Source organism: Anticarsia gemmatalis, chromosome 9 (genome assembly GCF_050436995.1).
Source record: "Anticarsia gemmatalis isolate Benzon Research Colony breed Stoneville strain chromosome 9, ilAntGemm2 primary, whole genome shotgun sequence".
In the NCBI taxonomy this organism is placed as follows: domain Eukaryota; kingdom Metazoa; phylum Arthropoda; class Insecta; order Lepidoptera; family Erebidae; genus Anticarsia; species Anticarsia gemmatalis.
Genome location: NC_134753.1, coordinates 10,959,483 through 10,986,249, shown reverse-complemented (window position 1 = coordinate 10,986,249; position 26,767 = coordinate 10,959,483). Strand labels below are relative to the sequence as shown.

At 35.0% G+C, this 26,767-nt stretch overlaps 1 protein-coding gene across 4 annotated transcripts in view; it reads right to left on the bottom strand.

The window, feature by feature from the left end:
* LOC142975279 (1-phosphatidylinositol 4,5-bisphosphate phosphodiesterase classes I and II-like) overlaps positions 1 to 26,767 on the bottom strand; it is a 58,113-nt gene that overhangs the window by 11,914 nt on the left and 19,432 nt on the right. For 3 of the 4 annotated variants that reach the window (XM_076118022.1, XM_076118024.1, XM_076118025.1), the window contains exons 4-12: positions 24,899 to 25,032; positions 19,965 to 20,150; positions 15,205 to 15,396; positions 14,196 to 14,378; positions 10,248 to 10,510; positions 6,747 to 6,928; positions 3,610 to 3,790; positions 3,067 to 3,224; positions 1,868 to 2,005 (exon numbers count right to left, since the gene is read on the bottom strand). In XM_076118022.1, the coding sequence (XP_075974137.1) occupies positions 1,868 to 2,005; positions 3,067 to 3,224; positions 3,610 to 3,790; positions 6,747 to 6,928; positions 10,248 to 10,510; positions 14,196 to 14,378; positions 15,205 to 15,396; positions 19,965 to 20,150; positions 24,899 to 25,032 (1,617 nt within the window). The remainder of the gene's footprint in view (positions 1 to 1,867; positions 2,006 to 3,066; positions 3,225 to 3,609; positions 3,791 to 6,746; positions 6,929 to 10,247; positions 10,511 to 14,195; positions 14,379 to 15,204; positions 15,397 to 19,964; positions 20,151 to 24,898; positions 25,033 to 26,767) is intronic. The other variant, XM_076118023.1, reaches the window with a different exon arrangement.

Here is a 26,767-nt window from a genome sequence, read left to right as displayed (position 1 = left end):
CCGCAACACCCCTTTTTCATCATAACATTCTAACAAAGTGATTGGCTTGACAAAGAATCGAGCTTTTTATCTTCGGTACAATTCTGGGGTAACTACGTTACAAAAATGTTGAACAGGTTCACTTAATATAATTGGAAATATCACTATCAAAATCCAACCATTTATTAATTTAAATACAGACACTTAATATTGTCAAAAATACACTAGGTGAATTTACCGCCAGTTCAGAAGGTAGGGCCAATGAGAAAAACTGGCAAGGAACTCCTCCACTTCCACGACCTGTTTTTTTTTCTATTACAATCCATTGACGATGTAAGAAGCTAGCATCACAATTACCCAACACAATACCCCCACCAATATTATCAACAGACATAACTACCCTTAAACTCAAGAACTTACTCCTAAAAGCTCATACCTATATCGTATTGATACATTCCCACCTCAACTGATTGCAGAAACCACATAATTACCTTGTTTGTCCAACTAACTTGGTTCAAACAGACCAGTCATGACCTACTGATACCATAAACATTGTTTTCACTGTACGTGTCAAAAGTCACACGTAGCGAGTCAATGAAACAAACAAGGGTTTACTAACTAAGTTTGTAGTGTACAATAAGTTCATTCAAGAAATATTGCTTGGTCATTTTCATTGGCTTTTAAGATCAGAGACTTGTGACTTGACAGAAATGTTTTTAAGCGGCATTATTTATTGTAAGAATGTCAAGAATTACATATATTTCTAGATAAATACTCAGAATTGAAACACAAAAGCGAAGTCAGTATTTATGCAAATGAAATTCAACCCCCATATTAAAGCTAACTTAAAATCGAACTTTACTATTTATTTTTCTTATTCATTCGCTTATAAAAATGGCTATAAAAATACGATTGTTAACGTTATTTGTTGCTAACTAAACGTCAGTAGCACTGGAATTTTTGTACAAATGTACAGCCTTCCGAATATTTTCACTTTAGTGCGGGATATTTTTGTCAAACCCCTTATTTTGACAGAATTGATGAATGCCTACACACGTAAATCGAAACAAAGCACTTAAAATAACAGCCAATTCGATTACAGTACACCGAAATTACTGCGAATCGATGCAAATGTTCTGTTTTCAAAACACAATTTAATTTTAATTCGAACGTGCGAATGTTAATCGAATTTCTACTTTATTACCAGCCAGGACGTGTGGAATTTGGTCGTATGCCAATAATTCCTAATACTGAAGGAAACTTTACTAGGAATAGTTCATGTATAGAGAAAATCTAGGAAATCTCGATTGTGTGATTGCTAATACCCACGTGGCGTTAAATATAAATTCTTTGAATCGCAATTCATTATACTACAATTTCTATTGTTAATGTGAAATGATTTAATTTCTTAGGAACGATTTTTTAACAATAGCCATTCGCGTTGCTTAAACTATGGAAAAACATTTAGTTTCGAAGTGATGATGTAATGGCAGCACTACTGCTGAAAGAGAGATTACAGCATCGATCTTCACTACTTAAAATAAATAGAATTTACTAGATAAAGATCTTATTGTTTTAAATTATCTGTTTCTTGTACTCATTTATAAATATACATATGTGTATTTAAACTCATGACTGCACTGCTGGGCAAGGTTCTCCTTCCGAGTGACGGAGGGGTTAGGCCACCACGCTGGCCAAGTGCGGGGTCTTTGTATGCCCTCAAAGTTAAAGTTAAAGACCTAATAAAGCATGCAAGGTTTTATTACGATGATTTCCTTTACCGTTACTTTTATTTTCGATTACGTAAATTAGTAACTTTAATAAATGTGTGAGAGATTAATCTCTATTACTTCTAAAAGCTAAAAAATAAATATTTGATATAGTTTACCTTTCTCCTCATAAACTCAGGTTTGAGCAAGTACCCGCACCGCCGGTTGTATTCGTACGTGCCCAAGTTCAGCTGCATCGCAAGGTCTAGCGTCTGGTAATTTAGCGCCACTAGTTGACAACCAGCGTTCCAGAATACCTGGTGAAATATAACATTAATATGAAAAAGGTTTGTTTCTTTTGGTGACAAGAATAACCCAATTTTTTTTGAGCTTTTATAACTATACATATTATATCAAGTTAGAATTTCAATACAAGAGGTATTCTTTGGCCCATTCCTATTGAACAGAGTCTAAATTATATGGGTGTCGCCGTGAACAGAAATTATATTAAGTAAGTAACACATGATAATTGATATCCCAACTGTCGTACGAAACAGTATACTTAATAATAATATGTATTTCTTAGAAGTACTTATATAATTTTGATAATTTTCTAGAAACACTAAACCACAAATAGTTTTTAAATTGAAATTTTAATTAATCGATTATCAACACAATCAAGATATTTTTGTATCAAAACATTCTGGTAATAATGAACTTTGTTTCATCGTAAGGATTTTCCGAGATGTGACTAAATCACATTTTTTTTTAACCAATTACTGTCCCACTGTAGGGCAAGGGTCTCCTGCCTACAAATTCCTATGTAATAAAGTATCTCAGATTTAAGATAAAGCAGTTTTCAGTAGATGATCTTCACAATTTTTTATTTTGAAAATGTATCTAATTCGATCACCATAAGCTCTTGTGTTAACAAAACTGTACGTTAGAACAGTTGTACGCAATATGGGAATCTACGCATGATCGAAGGATACTGTCATATCTACGATGATTTCATTTAAAAAGTAGTACAAACATTATTACAATTTTATTTGTATCGTGGAACACTATATGTACTTCATTATCAGTACTCAGTTATCTCATCTCGGAAGTTCCGTCGGATGTCACTTAGAAAAATTATTTACTTTTTACATATTTTACAAACTATTTAACATACCTATCTATTTCCAAACCAAATATCTTGTTTTTGGAACTGAATTTCCTTATAATCATCTAAATTCTATTTAAAGCAAAGGCATCCTTATTTTCTTCTTTTATTTGATTTGTTTTAACAAGCTCTCAATGATTAATTGAAATTTAATACCTAAAGTAAAAAATACCCATCAGTAGAATATTTCACTATAAGTCATTGTACACAAACCTGTGGCATAAAGTTGGAAGAGTCGAACCTAGTACCGGCCGGGTACACTCGAGACAATTGATGTTTGTTGTAGTTCACGAATTCAATGGGTCGCTCCTTCAGTAGCGTTGTCGCTTGCTTCTCGTCAAACGATGACATCTCGTAGAAACGGTTCTTTTCTGTTACAAACAACAAGTTGGCATTCTTATTTTAGTCATAAAATATGGATATGGGTAAATGTAGGAGGATTAAATTAATGTAATACCTTAGTCTGATGAGGTACAATAAATTTACATACATAATTTATAAAAATGATGTCCTTCTGTCTGGAACTTTCAAAGATATTGGACAAAATAACCACTAAATATGAATGTAATAGCAGAATACGAAATAACAAACAGACGTATTTTTCCTCTACATCAGAGTGCATAGTTTAATCCAAAATCTAAAAGAAATGACCTGCAATTTGGCATGTTCAAATACCAACAATCTAGTAATTAACACAAACTTCTTATCAAGGACAAAATTTGTATTTAAAATGATAATGTAATCAGTAGAACATACTTTCAGAATTCTCAAAGGAGCTGAAGTGCACGGGTTGCACGTAGTTGACGAGCGCGGATATCTCGGCGCCCGCGTGGGTCTCGCGCGCGTCCTCGCCCGCTGCGCTGTCGGCGCCGCCCGCCTCCTCCTCGCCCGACGAACTCTCCGAGTCTGATGATTCTGATGACCCTTGGCGAGTCAACTGGATACAAAAATTGATAAAATTAGCTGTATGAAGGTGGTAAACTTTTGAGCTTTAGGTGAAAGATTATGTGGTGTTTATATGGAAACCATTATGTTAAAGTCTTTTCTGTATAGTGCGTATGGTAAAGCATTAAATTATGGAATAGTTGGTGTTTTGCTGGGTACTAGAAAATGTCCTATCAATTTGTATTACGTGCGGTGTAGTCCTGTAAGAGTGCTGTAAGGTAAATTCGATAGTTTTGTAATACCGAGGGTTTCTCCCCTATTGTAAAAATTTTGAATTCCTATAAATATTTACCGTTAAAACAATATCAATGTTTTTGAAGTATAGACAAACTGGGTCTTCTATACTATAAAGTAAACAAAAGTACAGTCCGACCGGAAACAATTTAATATTGCATGACAAATACAACATGCATAATAAATCGTGACAATAAAAAACAATTTTATGTTGAAATTTAAAGTACATTTACAAGTTCATTACGTTTGATCATTAGCCAAAATGGAACAATTTCGCGACATAAAATAAAGATATTCTGGAAACGTTTCTCATAAATTCCAAACTATTATGCTAAATAATTGGAAACGGAAATAAGATATTAACTTCAACACAAAATATAGGAACATGCGGCTGTCACGATAAATATTCACAATGGACATTTAACATACGAAAATAAGTAGTTTTATTATTGCCTCGATTGCGAGGGAATGCACGAAACAATTTCTTTTTAAAACGTACGTACTTTATGTATCCACGTACGTGCGTGTGCACGTATAATGTTTTATTATCATACCGTACACATTAAATTAAAGCAAGAATTTGCTTTCAGTTTTTCGTTTATAGTAAGACTTATTCACAGTCAAATACATTACATACTCGCGATATTTCCACGTGGAAAAGATTTTCTCTGGTTTAAAAACTTTTGTGCGTATACACTGTATACAGATTACAAACAATCAATCAAAACTGTTCAGTTGTTTAAATGTGAAGAAGAACGAAACATATATACGAACAAACATGTTCGCATTTGTTATAGTAACAAACTTTTGCACATCGTCGTTGCGCGTGCAAAAGTTCCTATGTGTTTAAGTTGATTCGACTTCGATGCAGTTTTAATTATTTCGATACGCGCTATTCTATAAAGCTATGTTATTCATTGAATACTTAAAGTTCTTTTAAAATTAAATTTATTTGACAACTAGGGCAATATTCTGAGAAAGGCAGTATTTTTTGTCTCCTGTAAAGAACGTAAACGCATAGCGATTTTTACACACGCAGTGACGATGTGGTAATTGTGACGTGAAAATATCAAATGTTATTCCAGTGAACACTCATATACCTACTACAGTAGTAATAACAAATTAAACTTTATTAATAGTATTTTTATCATTGTTTGTGTACGAGATTGGACCGCATTATCGATAATTGTGTAGTAAAGATAAACACATCCAAAATAGCACCTGTTATCTCGACACAAACATTTCACACAGATTTATTTTAAAACATTATACCAGTATATTTAATCTGAATACTGACACATTTTAAGATAACTATCATTGTTTGAGCATTGTTAGACTATATATTTTTTGGTAAAGAGAGTAAATGTATACTGTATTCGTAACCAACTTTTCTTGGTTAATATTATTTTAAGCGTTTTAGTATCTACATGCAATGTTACTGCACTAGTACCTTAAATATTATAAAGGCTTTAGATTAGATAATGTGGCAAATAGTCCAAGCCCCGACACTATAGAGAATCTAGTAATTATACAAGCAAGCCTGAATAGTGAATACCCACACACCTAAATCAGTCAACCGCATGCACACCAAAAAATACCTTATTTTACCTACTAAACTGCGACTAAACCAGTTTACGTCACGACAAAAGTTTAAAAAATACTACAGTTCGTATACCGCAACACAGGAATTGTAGTTAACCACAAAAAGCCGGCAACAAACGCACGGCCCACTGGCCTCAGGCATTTTTTCTCTCACATTGTCTCTCCCAGTAATTCCGCTATATTACCGTTTATACCGGAACAAGAAAAGCTTTTCTTTTTTTAAATGATTTTAATAAAACAAACACTACTGTGTTATATGACTCTTGTGCCACGGGGGACTCTAAAGATCATAGAAACAAAGTAAAATCAGTAACGACTACATAATTTTGTCAATCTCACAAATATTTGTTTCGTGGAATTCGTACTACGGTTTCCAGGCATATTGGTAACAGACCAACCTTTTACCATTTACGATAGAATAATATCTCAACTATGGTGACCTAAACGATCCTTGTAAATGTCACCGATTAATACCTTGTACTTATTAATAGCCGAATAACGTCTCTCAACTTTGAATGACGCTTAAATGTTCTATCACTATTATAAGTACAGGCTTAGTCTACATAAATACACGTAAAAGCTCAAATGTCACGCAAATGCGGACGGTATCCGCACACACACATTAACTGCAAATGAGATGTAGAAATAGCTGATTTCTATGCTGCTGCATATCCGTTGTGGACAGAACGGCCGAATGGCGGCGAAACGACTGTTGTAGCCGTTTCCCACTATGCGTTGTTGCACCGCTCTGCAAACATTTCGCCATACTAACGATGGACTTGCGGTGCAGCGTGTGGAATATAGAGCATACTTTATACGCAGAAAACCGCAACAACAACGCTTAGGCGGTACAACGCGCCATATGGGAAGGCTCTTATCTTCTTTAATATGTGTACAAACGGTTATGAAAAGTTCAAAGATCCATTCAAATTCTAGATTCGCTAACTAAAACTTTAGAATTTAAAAGTATTGGATGAGATCTGTAAAAATACATTGCTCGTATACGTACGATATGCGTATGTGCGTACACGTGCACGTTAAGTCGGGAATTATTATACATTGAGTGACGTTTTTCGTTAGATATACAAGAAATAATAAAGCCATGTACATACATCTACATAAAACCGTACCGTAGCTGCCGAGACGTCTCCGTTCCCTTGCGGTTGAGGCTCGGGACGATGTTCGCTTTCCTCCGACGCGACCGAGTCCTCTTTCTTGTGATGATGGTGATGCTTCTTTTTGTTCTTTATTATGATCTTGTGGCGGAGTAACGACGGTGGTGGCAGTTCCCCTCCTGTGTCAAAGAAGAGTTGTGATAAGACCAAATCACATCGCATCTTCGTATTGAAAGTTAACAAGAAAATTAGGTCAGCAAAGTATTAATATAGGTATCTGGTTACTTTTGATCTAACAAAGGGAATACTATGTAAAACAATCTATCTAAAACTAGACTTGTGGCGCCAAAAGTTACTTTCTTTTACATTACACTAAACCAAATAATATTCTCAACGAGCTACGATGAATGTCATAGAAATAACGTATGAAAAGGCATCAAGATCAAAAGTGTACCAATAAATCATTCAATATTCCTACAGCAGATAGCTAGAAATGCGGCTAATATCCCGAGAACCGAATCTCGGACACTAGTATACTATCAAGCCGTCTAGTCCATGAATTATGATTCATTGAATTTTGATAAGCTCATGAATCATCATAATATATAGCTTTTTCTTAGAATTACTATCGATAGTTGGGCAACACTTAAATCTAGTTATGTATACTGGCAACCCCACTCGATGTTTACAAACATAACTCATGGAACAAGCTATAAAACTTTGAACATTTAATTTTATCTTTGCACTTTTCGACAGTCACATCGCATATATTAATTTAATAGTATTTTTGACATTTTCACTGACATTTAGTGGTGGTTGATATTTATATTAATCCTATTATAAATATGCTCAAAGATCTGTCCAAAAGTTTGACATTTTGTACGTTTATTATTAGAATAAATGTCCGAAAATACTGTCTCTGTGAAATTTCGTAAACTTGATATAAAATAAAACAAAATATAGTAAAAAGAAGACTTCAAATTGTTTCAAGTTGCTATTGGAAAAATCAAAGGTGGCAAATATCGATTGAAAACGCCTTGGAAACTATACAGAACATTAAGGAAATGTTTTATTGATACAAACAGGGTTATTGACCCACATCGACGTCTCGTAAATGCAAAATACTTGTCCGTTAGAATAATGTTAAAAGGTCAGAACAATATGGTCGGCCATAAAACGCCTAAAATCAACACTGAAACTGTAACGATTTTATTGACTACGGTACTTTTCACACTAAAGTACGGTAGGTGGGTATTCTTGAGTACAGATTTGATACGTGAAATCTGATAAAAGTCGAATTAATAATCTTAAAACCGGACTAATAGCTATATATGACAAATGTAAACGGTAACCTATTTCTTCTTATTTCTTCAATACTCTTCCTCTATCACCTTTCTCTACTTTGAAATAAAAATATTTTAAAGAAAAGTTAAGTTTAAACCCTTCTAAAGATTACTAAAGCTACTAGGTGATACAGGAATTTATCCGAAGAGACTGTAAGAAACTCAGACTCTACTTGATTTAAATCGATTATCAAGCAATGTTTCTCTTTGAACGCACATTACACGCGTACATTACGTAATACCTGTATCACCTTGTAGCTTAAGTAATCTTTAGAAGGGTTTAAACTTAACTTTCGTTAAGAATATTTTTATTTAAAAGTAGAGAAAGGTGATAGAGGAAGAGAATTTCAACGCACATTCCAAGCTAACATTTCTACCTAAAACGTTAGGGATAAGTAGCATTGTATATATAACACACTATACGAAATAATGATATCCAAGAAACATCTAACAAGCATCATTTATCAAGTGTGACTTGTAAATAAACAAACGAACTACTGAAATCGTCCAAATCATAACATTCCTTCAGTTTCCTCCTCGTAATAAAGTGTTGCACTAAGATCAAGGAAACATACAAACAAACAGACAAACCATTGATGTTAGAAGTCAATGTAGTGTTAAGTAATTTGTCTCATGGTGTTACACCTCATAACGTAACTTGGTCGCGAGCCAAACAATGCACTACATTGCAGGTGTTCGACTTCAAAGCGTACACTCGAACTAAATTGATTATTAAGATATCATATTATTCAGGCTAATTTTATTAAAAGGTTATTTTTGCAAAGGTGTGAATGCACTTACGATTACGGATGCGAGTTACAATTCGTAATGGCAACAAAAACATTTAATAGTGTCTTCCGTGAATGCGATCATAGACTATTAAAGCATTTAACATTGAGTGTTGAAAACACCCGTTTTAACTGACAATAAAAAGTGTAGGTAGAGCTGATTGCAAAGATTCGAAGAGATCTGTTCGCAATACTCGTGTTCGAAAAGTGCGTACGTGGCTTAACAATTCAGCATTACGTCACTGAAGATAAAAGTTCCAATAAGCTCCAGTAATTAATTTTAGCGTGTCCCCCTACTGCGCAATCATGGGACGCGACAAAGCAGAATATTAGCCGCCGATATAAATACCCGCGTCATTTCCTTTAATAAAATCGAATCAAAAATCATCTGGACTTCATCACGGATCGATAAAATTTGATGCAGATTCGTGTGTACCGGATGAAAGATTAACGGTGGATAACAAACAAGCTATCTATCTGTTGAGCACAATCTTTAATATCGGTAGGTGAGTTGATTGTTTACTTTACGACCTACCTCAATGGCGTATCTACATGCGTTGGGTTCCACGTGCGAACTGTTTGTTAAACAAACTGTGCTTTTAATTCGTTTACAGTTTATTTAGTAGGGTAATATAACCAGTTCGTAGTACCTCGTTTACAGTCTACATGTTTAAATATAAAACTCCAGTGTACTTAGGGTACTCATAAATATTTGATTCGCGAAAGTAAATTATAATAATTTCGTTTCGTTTTACTTCGTCATAGTTTATTCGTGTTTGTCTTGTACTATTGCAAACAATAGGTAAATTGAAAACCGTAAAAAGTTGTCCACTTAGTATTAATAAAATTGATGATATGCTAGTTTAAATATTGAAATAGTTTTAAGTACTAGATCGGCGCGAACTAGACTTCACCACTTATAGATTATTGATTAGCTTATAGGTGATTTGAAAATAGCCTCGCGCTAGCTGCACGACACCAGTGACTGCAGCGCGAGCGAAGCTTTAGTTATTTAACGTTTGAAAATGCAGTATGATAAAATATTTAACTAGAAATTAATCTTTTTAAAAGCTACCACCATTATAATTTGTCAATCTTGTGCTGCGGGGATATTCACTAACATACAATCGGTGCGTGGGACAATAGGACACCTAAAATAACTTATTGTAACTCATACAAATACTTCTTCCTTGTGTAAAATGAAATCCGAGTTCCGCGCGCCGAAGTGGCAGCGTTGTGACCACATACATCACTATGTCATATTGTCACTTAATGTATGCAATATATTATCCTTTTTATGCGTAAATAGTACATACAATACCTGTGTTCAAAGATCACAAGCATCCAAAGAGTCAAATGTCACTTACCCGGTTCCAAAGGATGTGAGTCCAGCGGTCTATCGAGCAGCATATCTCCAAATATCTCCCTACAATAGTTGGCTATCTTGGCCTGCTGCCGAGGGTTGCAGTGGTTCTCAAAGCTCAGTATCACAGGGTAATCGGAGGTCTTGAATGCGCTCTCGGCAATCGCTTCCAGTACCTCCTTGGCGCTGATTTCAGGCACGAAGGTGTACCCGTGCACGATGACCGGCTCATCCGTGCGGCCGTTCCAGAAATCTAGTTCTACGCATCTGTGGAAAAAAATTGAAGTCAGAATGTTGTGTTTATGTTTATCTAGTCAAAGTCAAATTTTAATATCATCGTTTAAGGTCTAGCACCACGTCACGTCAATTTTGTCTTTTGATTTTCTAGCCAATGACATCAAAATGTCAAAACTGACAAAAAATTACTGATAAAGCATATCGTCATTTAAGGTTTATAACCATGATAGAACTTAAACGACGATATGTTTTATTTCATAAAGTTTTTCGAAGTATTTGAAATCGTCATAGTATTTTGAATCTACCATCGTATCGTGTTAATGATAGCTGGCATATAGTGTGATTATACAGTATGATGATTATATCAGTGCATTGAGGCTTTTGATGAGTGACCTCGTTCGTTTGAAGGATCGAAATCGCGAGTTTCATTAAAGCTTCCTCTTTGAAAGTTAACGCTGCGATTGAAGCAGTTAATGGATAGAGCGTAATAACTATCTATAACGCAGATTTAGATATTATGGATGATGGTCCTATTTGCTCTCATTTGCAACCTACAGAATTCTTCTTAGTCGATAATAATTCTACTAACTACAAAAGATAGGATTTTTATATCCTTAATCCACTCATAATCTCATAACCTTAGTCGCTCGTACACCAATTAGTAGATACCTTACAATTTTTAATATAAACGAAGCGAGCGCTCACACGTTTTAGAATAAAAGAAAATAGCAAAAACATGCTAATACCAGAGGTACCATCATACATTACCCGTATAACCAAGAACGTAAACAAAATAACACAATTATCACAAGGAATAGCAGGTCTGTGACAATAATTTTGGATTAAACACATTTACTCGCCAAGCCGTGCCATACATCTAGGAAATCAATAACGAATGATAAATAGCTCAAGCGTATGTTTACTCTCATTCAACAATACTAGGAAACTATTACTGGGATGTTCGTACGAGCATTTCTACGAATATCATATTTTTACTACACTGTATTGTAGTACATTATATTGCGGTCAGCTCAATAAAATATTTGTGGCGAATATTAAATGTGGTTCTATCGTCGGTTAACCGCAATTTCGGCCGACGATCATAGAAACCTCTCGGTTAATACCAATTCTGAGAAACAAATGGCCAACTATATTGTAAATAGGTGAGTCCTAACAACTATTTATAGAACATCTTTCACAACAAGCTTTCATGGAAATCGAGAGTGCTTCTCCAAAGTACCTTTAGTACAAAAACATATGTTTCTAGAACATAAGATCTTTATTAGTTCCTCGTTTAAAATAAATATACATTCAAACACGATCATTATATCATACATTGGTTTAAAACTCATAAATATTTATGTAATAAACAAAGCAAAAACCTCATGGTTGTATCATATTTTCGGCGAGCTAAAAAATATAAGCGCGCAGTAAAAATATGTTCACCAAATATTTACATATATTTTGTTGCGCTAACAAGATAATTAAGGTCGATTCACATTGATAACATCGATAACTGTGCTGTTCGATACTGCACTAATTGGAATAACTATTAAAAACGCATTGGTTACATTATAGAGATTCTTATAAACAAATTAGTGTTGATAGCGTGGCAATTAGCGCGGTGTGGTCGGGTATGCGGCAGATTATACACATGTTCTGGGCTGGTTATAATACCGTTCGTTTGAACCATGTTTCGAGTGAACAGTGCCGAACACAAACAAAAGATACAGGATGACTAAATCCATTAGCGACCCTGCGACACGCCATGTGATCACAACACAATATCATATCTTCACACTAATATTAATGAGATAATAACTACTGTTTCAGGCTAATATTAATTGTAGGAAGACAAATTAATCAGGAACTTTTTTAATTCTTTATTGTGACACTACTGTTTACAGAATTAATAAATATATTTAGCTGTTAATATAACTGCGGTAGACAAATGATCGTGTACGTTTTACGATTCATTATGCATCTAATTCATATCTATGCAAAAATTTGGCACGTAATACGTCATTGATTAAAAAATCTGCCTGTACCGTAAACCGTAAATCAAATAAGATTTCCTACTTCGAAATACCAGTAAAACTAGTATTGATTGTCTGTTAAAACTACGCTAAAAATGCGGATATAATAGCCTGTAAAACATTTTTAAAACGTAGTTGTATTTAAAAGCTCGCGAGCCGGCAGCGTATTGTCTTGATTGTTGTAAAATTTACGAGAGCCCGTCACTTTACCACTACTATTATAATACCAGCAATTTGGATAATAGCCGTTGGTAAAATGTTTTACTTAATTTATTCTTTAATCCCTTTCATATTGATGAATTGATGTATGCTTATTACTTTTTTACGCAAAAACTAACCAATATTTTAACGAAATTTGGCACAGAGATTAGATATAATTCGCAGGTGGTACCTATTATATTTTCCTCAAGAATATTTTCCTCGCGGACCAAGCTGCGGGTAGAAACTAGAAAAACATACTAAAACCTAACGGCAGGTGGTATTCGTAAGAAAGGTTACGGTCACAATATTATTAGCTTAAATACCAGTTTGGCATATTTTATATTCAAATTCATGCATTTTTTACATAATTTTATTATCTAATATAATACTCGTCAGACTGCATTTTTAAAGTGCGAATATAAATATTGAATACATTGCAACTGTCTGTGAATTTCAAAATAATATACTTATCATGCTGATTTCATATTTGCTCTAATGAGAATACTTTTAATTATAAATCTGAAAGGTTATTGAGAACCTCGCAAGAAACATTTTTAATGCAATGAGCTTGACTTAACCAAAAGTAATCACTGAGCGACTAGACAAAATGAATGAGCCATTATTGAAAACCCCTATAACGCTCCAACTGTATCGAAAACAAACAATCATAATTTATTATGACTTAGTCAAACCAATACACGATCTGAAATTCAATATGGAATAATATGGTCACCCATCGTTTGAACCACCTCGGCTAGCGTAGCTTAACCTCAGAGATTGATCCGCGCTCCTTTTCTTATTAAGCCACGAGCTCCTTTTTCTATTTAGATATCTAGAGCATTATTATTCATCAACCTATCATTATTTGCCATTATGAACCTAACGATTCCGAACCCCTAAAATCTTAGTGAATGAATGCAAGTGAAAGTATCAGTAATTCGGCGAGCGGCTATTGTGTGTAGTTCAAGATCACAGATCGTCGACCTTGACGTCTGCAAGACCTGCTTCTGACAACAGCTTAGATACGGCCTTGAGACGGCTTCGGATTACATCTTTTGTAAATTTCTATTCCATATTTTGTTGATGTTGTTTAAAATCAAGTAGTAAATTATTATAAATCAACGAGAGTAAAATTACCTAGTTTTTACTAATGACCTAGTTTTTGCACTATGAATTTTTCAGCATCCATTTGCCTATGAGAATGAATTATAGCGGATCAGTGTAGTTAGAATATGGACTCTGCATCTCTCTAAAACGTTCAATTGACAGCTGTGATAAGTTGAAATTATGTGGTGATGTGTGACAGTTAGCTGTATATTGAGACCACGCTGGAACACTCACTCTAATCAACGTTCGGTTTTAGTACAAAATTGATCTGCATCTACGTAAGGTTGTCAACAGTCGTTAGGAGAAGAAAAACGCCTCTTAGTTCGTCTACACCCACTTATTTTCTTAAAGCTACAAAAGGGTTTTCTCACCTGCATCCAGCCAGCAAGCTCTGCCTATAGATCTCGACGCTAGACTTGCCAGTGATCTGATGTCCAGTGAGGTAGGTATTGTGTGAACTGTTGATGAAGTAGTGCGCCATCGGCTGTTCCATATCGTCACAAAGGTCCAGTTTACTCGCCGCCACTATTGGGTTGTCCTCAGACATTAGGAACCTGCAATTTATATTTCGTCTTATTTCTATACTTACATTTATTTGCTACAGTAGTATAAACAAACCCCTAGGACAACAAACAGCTAGCTACAAGCGAACTGCTAGCTGCAGAAAATCATTTGACTACAGCAAAGAATTACTGAAAAAAGCCCAAGGAGTCAGTTTGCACAATGGAACCATTATCTGTAAGAATTATTTATGTATCTGTAAAATACCCAGACGGCTAGTAATAAAAATCTGAATATTACATCTCTCGTATGTGTACGTAATATGTTGAACAGTTTAAATGCAAATTAATTCCATTAAACAAAAGAGCTGTAGAGACGTTAACACGCGATATTTCACTTTAAACAGTTTCAACTCCATCGGATGAACAAATACAAACAACGGATCATTTTATGAATATGTTATGAAGAGTTAATTAACCTCTTATTTTTATAACTAAAATAAAAAACCTTTTAGTCCAACGATTTTACGCTCCATAACACTGGTTATATCTATTACGTACATAATATTATGGCTACCTCCACTTTTGTACTATACTTTAGATACTGTAGAAATATAACACGAGTCTAGACTGGGTGTCATAATATGAAAAAAATAAATCATTAGAAGCACTACAAGTTTCTATGAAAAACCGAAGGGCACAGGGATTCCTGTAGGCCATTCTATCAGAGTTTACAAAATTCCCAAATTTTCACGCACAAAAGTGGTAAATTACACAACACCAATATTACTGATTTCTCTACAAATCTTTTGATGATCTCAGATATAATGAATCATTAGGGGAAAATTTATGGAAACTACTAAATACATGAAAGTCAAACCTTAAAAATCCATCGAATGTGAGCTGCGATCTTTGTTGATGATACTTATTATGTTCATAGGTCTTTATCAAATCCTTGGCTCGTTGGAGGTCCGCGTACGGATGTAGGATCTCGTTGAGTCTCGGGTCCCTCTGCACTTCGTTAAGGAAGTCCACCAGCTGATTAGCGGACAGATGCGGTTTGCCGTCCGTGCTGTAAACAGAATGTGTGTTATCACAAAACCTTGACCGATCTCGTCCGGAGCTGTACCAACATCCTGTGGGAACTGGAATTGCTGCCCTTTCAAGGAATTCGACCGTGATTTTTGGAATTTAATGAGTAATTTCTTATCATTTTAAATATTATTCGGATTTTTTTATCATGAGAATAGAAGTTTTTTTATAATATGTAGGTATAGTATTCAAATTCTACGAAAAGAGAAGCGCGGTAAACCCAACATAACAAAATCCTTTCCTTATATGAGCATTCTAAATCACCCTAAAAATTATTCATCGACATGAATACGTCATAATCTTCGAAACCCATGCAACACATTTTTAATATCGAAATCGTCCATACAATACGACACACCTTTAATTATAACTATACATTCAACTATTAAACAAACGAACATACATGCGTATATAATATCACCCCTGTTGTACCCAAAGGTATAAGTACAGGTGTACGAAATACACTCACGCTCCGCCATTAACAATCTTAGTCTCATGTACTCGTAATAGAGGGCGAGAGAATATTGATATTTACCGGGCGCGATTTACCGCACTTACAAAAAAAGATCGGAAGTACATTTAAAACTCGGAAAACAGATTCCAATCGTCTCCTCTTAACAAAGTTATCGTCAACACATTACACACCCTTAAACCTTTTACATAACTCTTTTACCCTTACAAAATAGATTACTTATATCTAAAACTACTCGAAAAGGTTCTACGTGTTAAATTAAGACGTGTTAGATAATATGAGAGGAATTTCAGTGGAAGACTGTAAACATTTCGAGTGGTGTTGTATTGGTGGTTAGCCAAAACGGCTTTATAGAGAGAATTGTTAATTAAAGCAGGAATTAAGTTCAATCTTCGTTGCTATGGATTTGGTTAGTTTTAATGTTCATATTTCTGAGAATTAGTTATTAGGTATCCTATCTTTTTAGAAGCTCAGTAAGCTGTTTGCCTTATACCTGCAAACACGATAAGGGCGGCTCAACAATTAAATCGGATTTTCTTGAATTAATGATGTCGCGAGAAATATTTTTAATACAAATTGCAAAGCTAAATATGTATGTTAAATATATGAGTGGATTGTGCAGCTTTTTCACCGAAAGTGGACGCCTGTGTACGACAAGTAACATAACAATTGCCATGCGCAATTCTCTCGTAAATAATATTCAATGGTAACCGTAATCAAAAATATTTACAAAGGTTCACAGTCAGCATCCCCTAAAGCCATCTCTGCAGGGGTAAGCAAAGGGCTAAAGGTAAATTATCTTACGTAACAGTCTGCCGATGACGGTTTAAATGTACCAGATAACGATCCTATCATTTTACGTTACACTATTTAAACTCAAAACGTTTCAAATTGCTATGCCTCTATTAAAATTCGACCTGGGTTTTGAACTCGAGACCTTGCTCTTGACATCCGTTTCGACATCATTACGTTAATGGAGGCTAAAATAACTTTGCATAAACTCTTTAAATAGAAAAATGTTGAGCTCAACCCGTTTGTTCGAACAATGGACAAGGAATGTCCCAGGGTTTCAGTACTTCACTTCCCGTCAACAGATTATAAACTTATGACTCACTAACAATGAACCGTATGAACTTGACAAAAACAAAAATACACAATTATACGTCACACAAACATAGTTTTCCTTATTACTCATAAATAATATTTTGCGTAAAAGTTTTCCCTTTCTCTTGTCTAGCAGTTTTCAGGATAGAAAATATATTTTCTCATCTTATTCATTCATATGATTATTTCGACCACTGTGTTTTCAGTAACTCTAGTTGTTGATACCAATATGGGACGTACTAGAAATATATCCAATTAACCGTTTTTAACATAATTTAATGTTTGGTATTCAAAATTTCGATAGATCTAAAATCCAAAATATATTTCAAAAGTATCCACTCAGACTTTATACAAATAATAATTATTTATCATAAAATTATTTATCACAATGTGTATAACATTCAGCACTAACAACGTAATGTTAATTAATAAAGGGCCGAAATAATGTAAAATAAAGCTCTAATCATAAACTAGACGGTGTTAGATATAATATATGAGCCCATACGTCTACTAAACACATACCCAAACAGCGGTCAGCAACCTAAAATATTCGCATTCATAAAATTAGCATATAATTCGCGCGGGCGTTTATTTCAATTGTGATTTATATCAGAGTCAAATGGTTGATGAGGTTAACGTGGCTCACAATTATAACTAATTGTCGCCTCGCTTCAACCCACGACCTTTTTAAACGACAGGAGCACATCCACTTTATTTATAGTACGAGTTATATATGCGACACCTGGACGTTTTATTTCGGGTAAAGTATTGACCTTTTGTGTCGTACTATATCTGGATATAGGTTATGTAATCAACTAATTTTATAAATGTGCTTTATTTTATTTTGGAAGACAACTCCCGCATTGAAGATGAACTTTTCGTCGCGATGAACATAAGTCATTGTCCAATTAGGTCGGTAGTAACAACTATTCTGACTCACACAAATATTTCGTAATCCTTCAGCTGAGTTAAGCCTAAGAGAAATGTCTGTATTTTGTTCTAATCGATACGGCCTAATGACGTTATAAACAAACTTACACGCGTATTTACATAAATTTTTTCATTAAACAGCCAAATCTATAGTTTTCATCACGCGTGCACCCACTCAAAAAAAAAACTGTTTCTTTGGAAGACTACGTCACGGCATTTTTACGTGAATGGATCCGTGAGCCAAGATCACATGCAATGTATGAATGATCTGTCTCTCCCACACTCCTCACTGTGACTCCTGTGAATAATGACCGAAAAAAACGGAAATACCAACCGTGCTATAATTATAAAAGTCTTTTCCAAATTGACCAATGACCCTCAGGTTTAAAGAACTCTTCTTATATTTTTATCGTCTAGTTTGGGGTGTTTTCTTCTAGTTAAAGTATTGCTTAGCTATGAGACTTTACAAGGAGTTGTTTGTTTGTATAATAGAGTACAAAGTCCTCTATCGTAACACATTTTCCGTAGAAAATACAATAGATTGTTTATTAATAAATACCGCAACTTCGTTATTACCACATACATGCCATAGTTAAAAGAGAACTAGTAACATTCTGTACATCTAACTTCGTACGCAACAGTACAAACAATTCAGATAGAAGATAAAAAATGGCAAACACACACATTTCATTGTGCAAACATCAATAGTCTCAAAATAGTAGACATTATACGAACACCAAATGGATTTTCCAGACAAAATTAACTGAACTGTTAGGCAGTTCGTATTGATCAAAAGGTCACAAGTTCGAATCCGTCTGAAAGTTCGTGATTAACTCGCTCTTGAAACACATTATGGAGAATTGAGTAATCGGAGCGTGGAATAGAAATTTTTAATTAAGTTAAACTAAGTTCAATCCGTGTGTATGTTCTTGCATTTAAGATTAGTTGTGTTAGGGTTTGTTAGTATAAAGTTAGTTGGGAGCAACAGGAGTTCAAATTATATTTCCGTATAAGAATTTTACCGGCTATATCTTTCGATGCATCAAAATCGCGATACTTTTTGAAGAACGAGTTTGCTTTGTTACTTTATTTACTCTACAGAAAAAACCCGAAGCACAATCATAATGCAAAATTTTAAAAAGTGGTCATATATTTTAAAATAAAACGTTCGGTATCTGCATGCGGAACTACGAGTATTTCAATTAAATCAATACAATAGCCTACCCCGAAAACACAGGATGTATTTTTATTAACAAACCACGCGCTCTATGCCGCGGGCATTTACCAAAACGTTCAATAGGATCACAGAAAGTGGATAAATGTAAGCGTACCAAATAACAATCAACTAAAATGTAATCCATTTCATTATAACGTAATGTAAATAGTACTAAAATAGTCAATAGATTCCTATTGACAGTAGGTCACATAAAGAATACTGTGACATAGTTCGCAGTCCTTTCATAATAGCACCGGCGACTACCATCTTTCAAAAAGAATGCGCCGTATGTTACCTCAGGCTAGAAATAGACCACCTCCGTAATTCCCGCGGGTGTAATGAGAGGCGTCTAGGAAAATCCATCAAAACTACACTTCTGTTCCCCTTCCCATCTCACTAAGATACACGAAATTATTTGATTGATCTGAGGCTCCCTTATCGGTTAGCAACTTTTAGTCACGAGTGAAATGAATTGTAAATTAGACTGTTTTACGATCCCCTTGAAAGATAGTGACAGTGTTTATCGAAGATAGTGTACGATGAATGAACTAACAGATAATACAAGCAGTAAGAATGTTTGGAATTTCTTGTTCGTAAGTACCGTGTCTTCTGCAAGCGTTACATCGCGGATGGCTAAGATATAATGCAAACCATGAACAATTTCGTTTTAACTACCTACATTTGAAACTGCCCACGTTTCCCCATGTGCGACTGAGTTGAATCGCTAGAATTTCATCGGCAATACCCAGAAACGCCAGATGTCTCGTTGTCGAATTGACGTAGCGCATTCCATCGCGGAAACACAGCAACAAAGCAATATACTCACAGATTATTAAATATCTTCTGCACTTCAGTCCTTTGCGTGAGATTCTTGTAGAACGCGAAGAAGTCTTCGAAGTGGAACTTGGACTGGCTGATGGTGTCATTCTTGCCTGTAGGTAGACCCGACTCACTTAACGCTTTTTCTACGCGTTTCTTGTCTTCTTTGTTTTGGGCTAGCAGCTTTACGATACTAGGGGAGAAAATTGACAATCGTTACTATAATTCGAAATAGATAATAAATAAAAGATCGTATAGGATTCAGATTTATGATCATTGCTTTTCAGATACATGAATTTCATTTTGTATGCCTAGAAAAATGTGGAAAACATGGCAATATTTTGTACATTACCAAACCAACGTTAATGAAAATAAAGAAAAATGTTTAAATGCATCGACAATACATTAGCAGCATGTCACATTCAACCGCCATCAATCAGGTTTGGTTCAGGTCAGCTTTCAGTGGAAACCTGTACGGGTGACTGGCATTTACCTCCGAGTCAGTCGACCTCACTGACTTTCGTAGAGGTGATGGCCGCAGTTCACCGTAGGTTATACATATTTCAACCTTCGCCCTTTAGCTTTGTTACATTCCTCGTTAGATGACTGTACAACAATAGCCTAACGACCAAAGTGTTGACTCCTTAAAAGGTCGCCAGTTCAAACTATAACCGTGACGTCACGAGCTTCAGTAAACATGTAGAAATAAAAATATATTGCTGTTTATCTGTTAAACTATCCGTAAACAAATAATGGGGATTGAGGTTCTTTAACCTGTTTATGGATAGATGCAAGCATTTAAGATATAAATGTCTCGACCACGTTTTCTTGACTCTAAATAGATAAAGGGTTCCTTATTTCAGACGAAATGTGAACTTATTTCTATTTATCAAGGAGGAATCTTATTGAAAATACGAATTCAATAAACTTATCAGCTATTTCTGTGAAAAGTGTCAGCAATAAAATACCATTCCTAACTGTATTATTGATAGAATTGCATTCACCCTTTCGTCTGTATCAGAACAACATTGACCCCTTCCCTACTCGACCTTTACGACTTTTAAGGGGCGATAAGCAAAAGATACTTATCTACGAACATTTCTTTTTACACTTCGAACATCCGAATCAGATATTTTCTTTTAAAACTTTTTCTATCTCAAGACTGTACTGTCGTTCACGGAAATGTTAGTTTGAAAGTGAACTACTCTTAGCTATTAAGTCTCAGCATTCTACTTTAGAAACTATAATTTGTTCTTAGTTTTATGGAAATAAAAAATTCTGATTAGGAAATATCTAAAGTTTCTTAAGTTAGTTAAATTAGTTTGTGACTGCACGTTTGGCGCAATGTTTAACGTGGTTATCTCGCCACAATAACCGTAGTGCCGCGTATGGCGGGTTTGAATCCCACTCGGGTTAATTTCGTGTGTGATGAGCACGAGTATTTAGAAGTATACAGGCATGTTATTAATTATTTGGTTACCATAGTACAACCTCAGCTTAGTTTGAAATGAAATAACCGTGTGCCAGTTGTCTAATGATATTTATTTATCTATTTATTTACATAAAGTTCTGATAAGCACAATCTTGAGAAGATCTAAAATTACTTAAGGGATAACTGTAACAATAAGAGGAGTGAAGTGGTAATGGGCGAGCCTTAGCTTCTGAAGGGCCAGTTGCCGTTAAAGTACTTGAGTGGATGCCGCAAATAGGTATTTGCATGGTAGAACATTTTGCCAAAAGTAAGAGGCGCCGTCGGACTAATGGATCAACGGCTTGAACAAGTTATGAGAGAAAATCATTAAATAATAAGTTGAAATAAAGTTGTCAGTAGTTAAATCATTTGGTAAACGTGCATGAAAAATGTTTCTTTCTCCAATTTTTTTTTTAACAGTTTTTAAGTGTTGAAACAGTTTTAATTAATTTATGATATATATATATTTTTTTAATATTTTGCTCTTTGTTGAAACTACTCACATGCTTTCAGGACAAATAATAAAAGCCATACATCACGTCATTGTTTACATTAATTTCAACGCTTTTTATAAATCAAATAAATAATGATACTACACTGGTTAGAGCTGCTACTCACTAGAACTCAACAGTTTTTATTTGCTGGTTTTCGAAATAAGTCTAAGAGGTATTTTTATCCTAACAAATTGTTAGGATAAAATACCTTTTAATCAGTTCTCAAGGTAAACTTCCTAAAGTTGAACTCTCACAGATGATAATTAAAATAACAATCATAAGCAAAAATACTTCGTTCATAATATTACGATAAAGGTGCAAGACCAAGCTTTTTACAACCAGATAACATAGCGGTTCTATAAGCGTTTTTGTAAACCATGTACAGTATCCGTCGTAAAAGAAATATATGAAGCTTGGAATCTGTACATTACTTACTCATGCGGTCATTATTTAAATAACATATTCACACATTAGCGTATAGATCACACATCATTATTAATGTTGCCAGATGTAATAATTTGTCATATTTTTAGACGAGACATATCAATATACAGCAAGGTTTTAACAACACAAAGGCAAAAGACAGGTCTTTAAAAATTCAAACGGGCCCGTCAAAAATTAAAATGTAAAAGGAAACGTCCATTTACACGAGTATTGTAAATGTACGAAAAAAAGTCTAAATCAACAAAGCGAAGTTTTTGCTGGATTTTTTCCCCTCAAATTGGGTTTTGAACAAGTCGAGCGTAGCAACACTATTCAACCATTCATTTCTTATGTTTGTATATGTAGTGTCACGCCATGGTTTGTGAAAGAATACAAGTAAACAACGTCGGCGGTAAACAAACAGTACTGGTTCAATATTAGACGAAGCCAACAGTGAACAACCTTCGTGCGATCTATGTATGAAGTAAGACTTTATTATTAAAAGATCCTTTAAAGTATAATATGCTTTGTAAACAAAAACATTCGAAAGGGGTCCTGTAAACAAACAAGCAAGGAGACAAGTCGTTCTGGTACCATTTCACGTCGAGGCACCGTTATGTTACAAATTGGCTGTTTTTCCACTGTTGTTCTTATGTCTCAGAGTTGATTTTATCCTAAACATTTTAACAGTATTCATGCATAATCATTTAAATAACTCTATACAAGTTTATCGTATTCGTGAATCTTTCAGTTGCCTTTTGCTGCTTTGCTGTTGTTGCAGTCTTGGCATATTTTTCTCCTAATCTTCCTCTTTTCTCCCTAATTCAACTAAAACGTTAAGTACAACTCGTAACTGTGTTCACAGCAGACGCGAGCCACACACGAAACTTCGATTCTAATAAACACTAACTTAGTTTACGATAAGTTTGTCACTCGCGTCAGCCGTAGATTGACGAAGGTATTGTGCTCAACACTCACATTCGACGTGGGGTGAAACCACGATGATAGATAACGTAACTAACTGTTTATCGGGAATCGAAGACACGCGAACATTCCCGACAATAGGGTTAATAAAGGTATCCGAACAAATAAGCCCGGTACTTTCCACAGTGGGATTTAGAGAATTGAGAGCACTTTGACTGCCGAAAATATCTCCTTACAATGTAGAGCGGCTGCATACATATGATGCATTGCGACAGCTATCATCTCATTCATTATAATGCATCATGTGTTACTGATTTAAATTCCGCCTTGCAAATAATATTTAACGAATTCGTAGCCGGTGATTTTCCTGACAGCGAAAGACAGAGTTATGTACAATTGTAGCACATTTTCGTAACCACACCACAATAAATAAAATAAGCGAAATCGAACTGCATCATCCAATAGCGATGAACGAAGGCCAGCACAAACTTTTGTACGGAATCACGAGAGCAACAATACTCGACGAAACGCCAAGAGGAAAACTCGAACAATCCTAACATTGAAGTTTACGCGAGGCAAATAGCTAATCATATTCATCACAACGCCCATTAACTTCACCAATGATTTACTATGGGTGCATCTTAAACGATTATTTAACTAAAGATTTACTGCTATACGAGTTCGCGAGACGTAAATACACGTTCAATCAGCTGTTTATCTGCCGCGGCAGTCGTAAAAGGGTTATATTGAACTGCACAATTAAGCCATTTAGTGCAGCGGGAATGTCTTTATCGTTTACTGCTCAATGATTGATACCAATTGTCTTATCGGATTAGTGGGTTTGATTGCCAATCAATGGCTCGTGATTTGATGATGTTCAACACGTAATTTTTATCGCAAATCTTAATGAATCACAACGACAATTAGTTGTATGAATCAGACTTTAACAATTATCGTTTTATCTCGGTAATGAGTACATCATTTCGCCAAGAACGTAGAATCTTTTGGCAATCTTGCAATAACATTTTATCTTCTGCATCAGAAAGTTGCTAGTTTTCGACGTGTACAAATTGTCAATGCACATTGTAAGTATAGAATTCGGTTAAACTTGCCATCGTACTTTAATCCTTTAATGCTTCACTCCGAAAGTTTTAATGGTACTTATTGACCCGTTACAACCCATTAAACGCTGGAGAAATGATAAAAGAGCAGACACAGTGGAACAAACAAGAACTCTTATCGAGAAACTGTACATAAAATTGATAAAGTAAGAGTTAAAATGCAGTCAGTAAATTAACTGTATGTTTGCCGAATATTCTTCAATCAGACAGCTTTTCACACTATTTAAAATTTTGTTGAATATGAAGTAGATATTTCCGACGACATTTTTTTCAGAGGTTAAAAATAAAGATTTCACCTGAATTTAAGATAATAAAGGCAGGTTTTAAGTACAAACTGCTAAACAAGAATGTGCTCAAGCCGACGAAAAACCATCTAAGCTTTTAAATGAAAATGAGATGGATTACAGCCTGGGGGTGAAAGTAGTAGCGTTCTGAGGTCGTAATCATCCTCATTTTCATATTTCCTTCAGTGCAATGGACCAGGGGATTATACGAGGTGTATACGTACTTTTTAACGAGTATTTTCCCGGACTTGTCCGCCTTGAGGACGATCTTCGTGTGCAATTTCTCCAGGAACTTGATTGTAGGGTTGTTCAACTGGTTGAGGTTATAAGCCAACGCGAACAAACCTTCCGTCCATAGCTGTAGACAATTTATTATAATTTAGAATGTTAGAATAAATAGTTTAGAATAAAGAATCTTAAATTATGAAGCTGTTAAATAATTTAGTGAAGACAATTTGGCACGTGTATCTAACAAAACTAAAGTCTGGTTATAGATAAAAAAGTCATTCTGTAGCTCTACCATGAGTTGGCAACTATAGTCTCCCGCAGACACTGTAGTTGAAAAAATGTATGAAAACTCGAACAGCGCCTCTAGCGGATAGTTAAGGTACCAACATTGCTACCATGAGTTGCCATAGTTAGTAACGTGTAGTTAAATTAAACAACAGTGAATGTAGATTGGCTTTGTCGTTCATTCTTTCCGTACGATAATGGTACCATGAGTTACGAATTTGACAGATGCTGTAGTAACGAACTATTACTATAGTAGTTACGGCACTCACCGACTTTTAGCTTCGTGAGAGCGTATTGTTTTACAAATAATTGAAGTTATTTTCCATTAAAAAATGTTCGATAGAACAAATATTGGTTGTGATATGTTTGAAACTCTGCATTCAAAGATGAACGACGTGAACAAAGACATTTCAAAGTGGTATGCGGGAATTAAGTGGAAATCCCTTCAATCTCTCAATAATTGTAAAACAAAGTTTACAAAACTATATCGACTAACAAAGAAGTGTTTATAGAATTTTGTGATTTATTATGTCAACACACGGGTTTAAAATCATTTCAAAGAGTTTTATTAGCATCAAAGGTAAGCCTGTTAAGCTTACCTTTGATTTGTATGTATGTATACTGTATCAGCGTGTTGTTGGGGAGGCGAACCATTTTTTCCCAAGAGGCCACAAGGGTGATCATTGTAAAAGTTACTTCAGCTTTAAACCATGCAGTTTTTGCAAACATGTTCATAAAGTTTCCTAGGACGCGGCAGGAAAGAGGATTATTTAAACAAAGATGAAAATAAAATTAGTTGTTAATTAGAATCCTTGCACTAGCACTAAAACGTAACTGAGGTGTTTTCTTTTGTCCCCGGCTGACAATAAACAAAAAGCAATAACACAAAATCAAAAATACACGAAAACGTCCCAAATTATATGTAAGCGACGACTTCTTATTTTTGTTGGTTAATACTACCATATCAATTTCAAACGTGTGTCGTATTTTCTCTCTGTCTGTCTTATGTGAATAGAAGGAGATAGAACTACAACACTCAAGCTTAGTCAAGTTTAGGGAATGCAATCCCGACTCGAGATCGTCAACTCGAGATCCCTCGCGATCAGAAATATCAATCCCGCGGGATCCCGAGATTTTCGGGATCCCGTCTAGTTAGTAAAAATAATACAATTCGAACGGCTTGTTTAATGTAATATGTGTGTGATAGTGTGGTGAATGCAATAAATTATTATTTGAAAGAAAATAAAAGCCTTTATTTTTGAATATTACTAACAACGTAACATAATTAACAGGTGTAATAACATGAACATAATCAAAAAAGTAGGTGTAGCTCCAGGAGATCAAAATGAAAAGTAATCACATGGCATTTTGAAAGAAGCCTCGTAAAATACAAAGTGTATCAATAGTACGAGCTTCTAATCGGCATCTTAAGTCTATTGCAATGTAGCCAGCTGCTGAAAATGCCCTCTCCGGCAATCCCGAACGGGATCTCGTCATATTATGCTTCGGGATTGATCCCGAAAAAATACACGGGATCTCGCGAGATCGGGATCCCGCGAGATCGGGATTGCATTCACTAG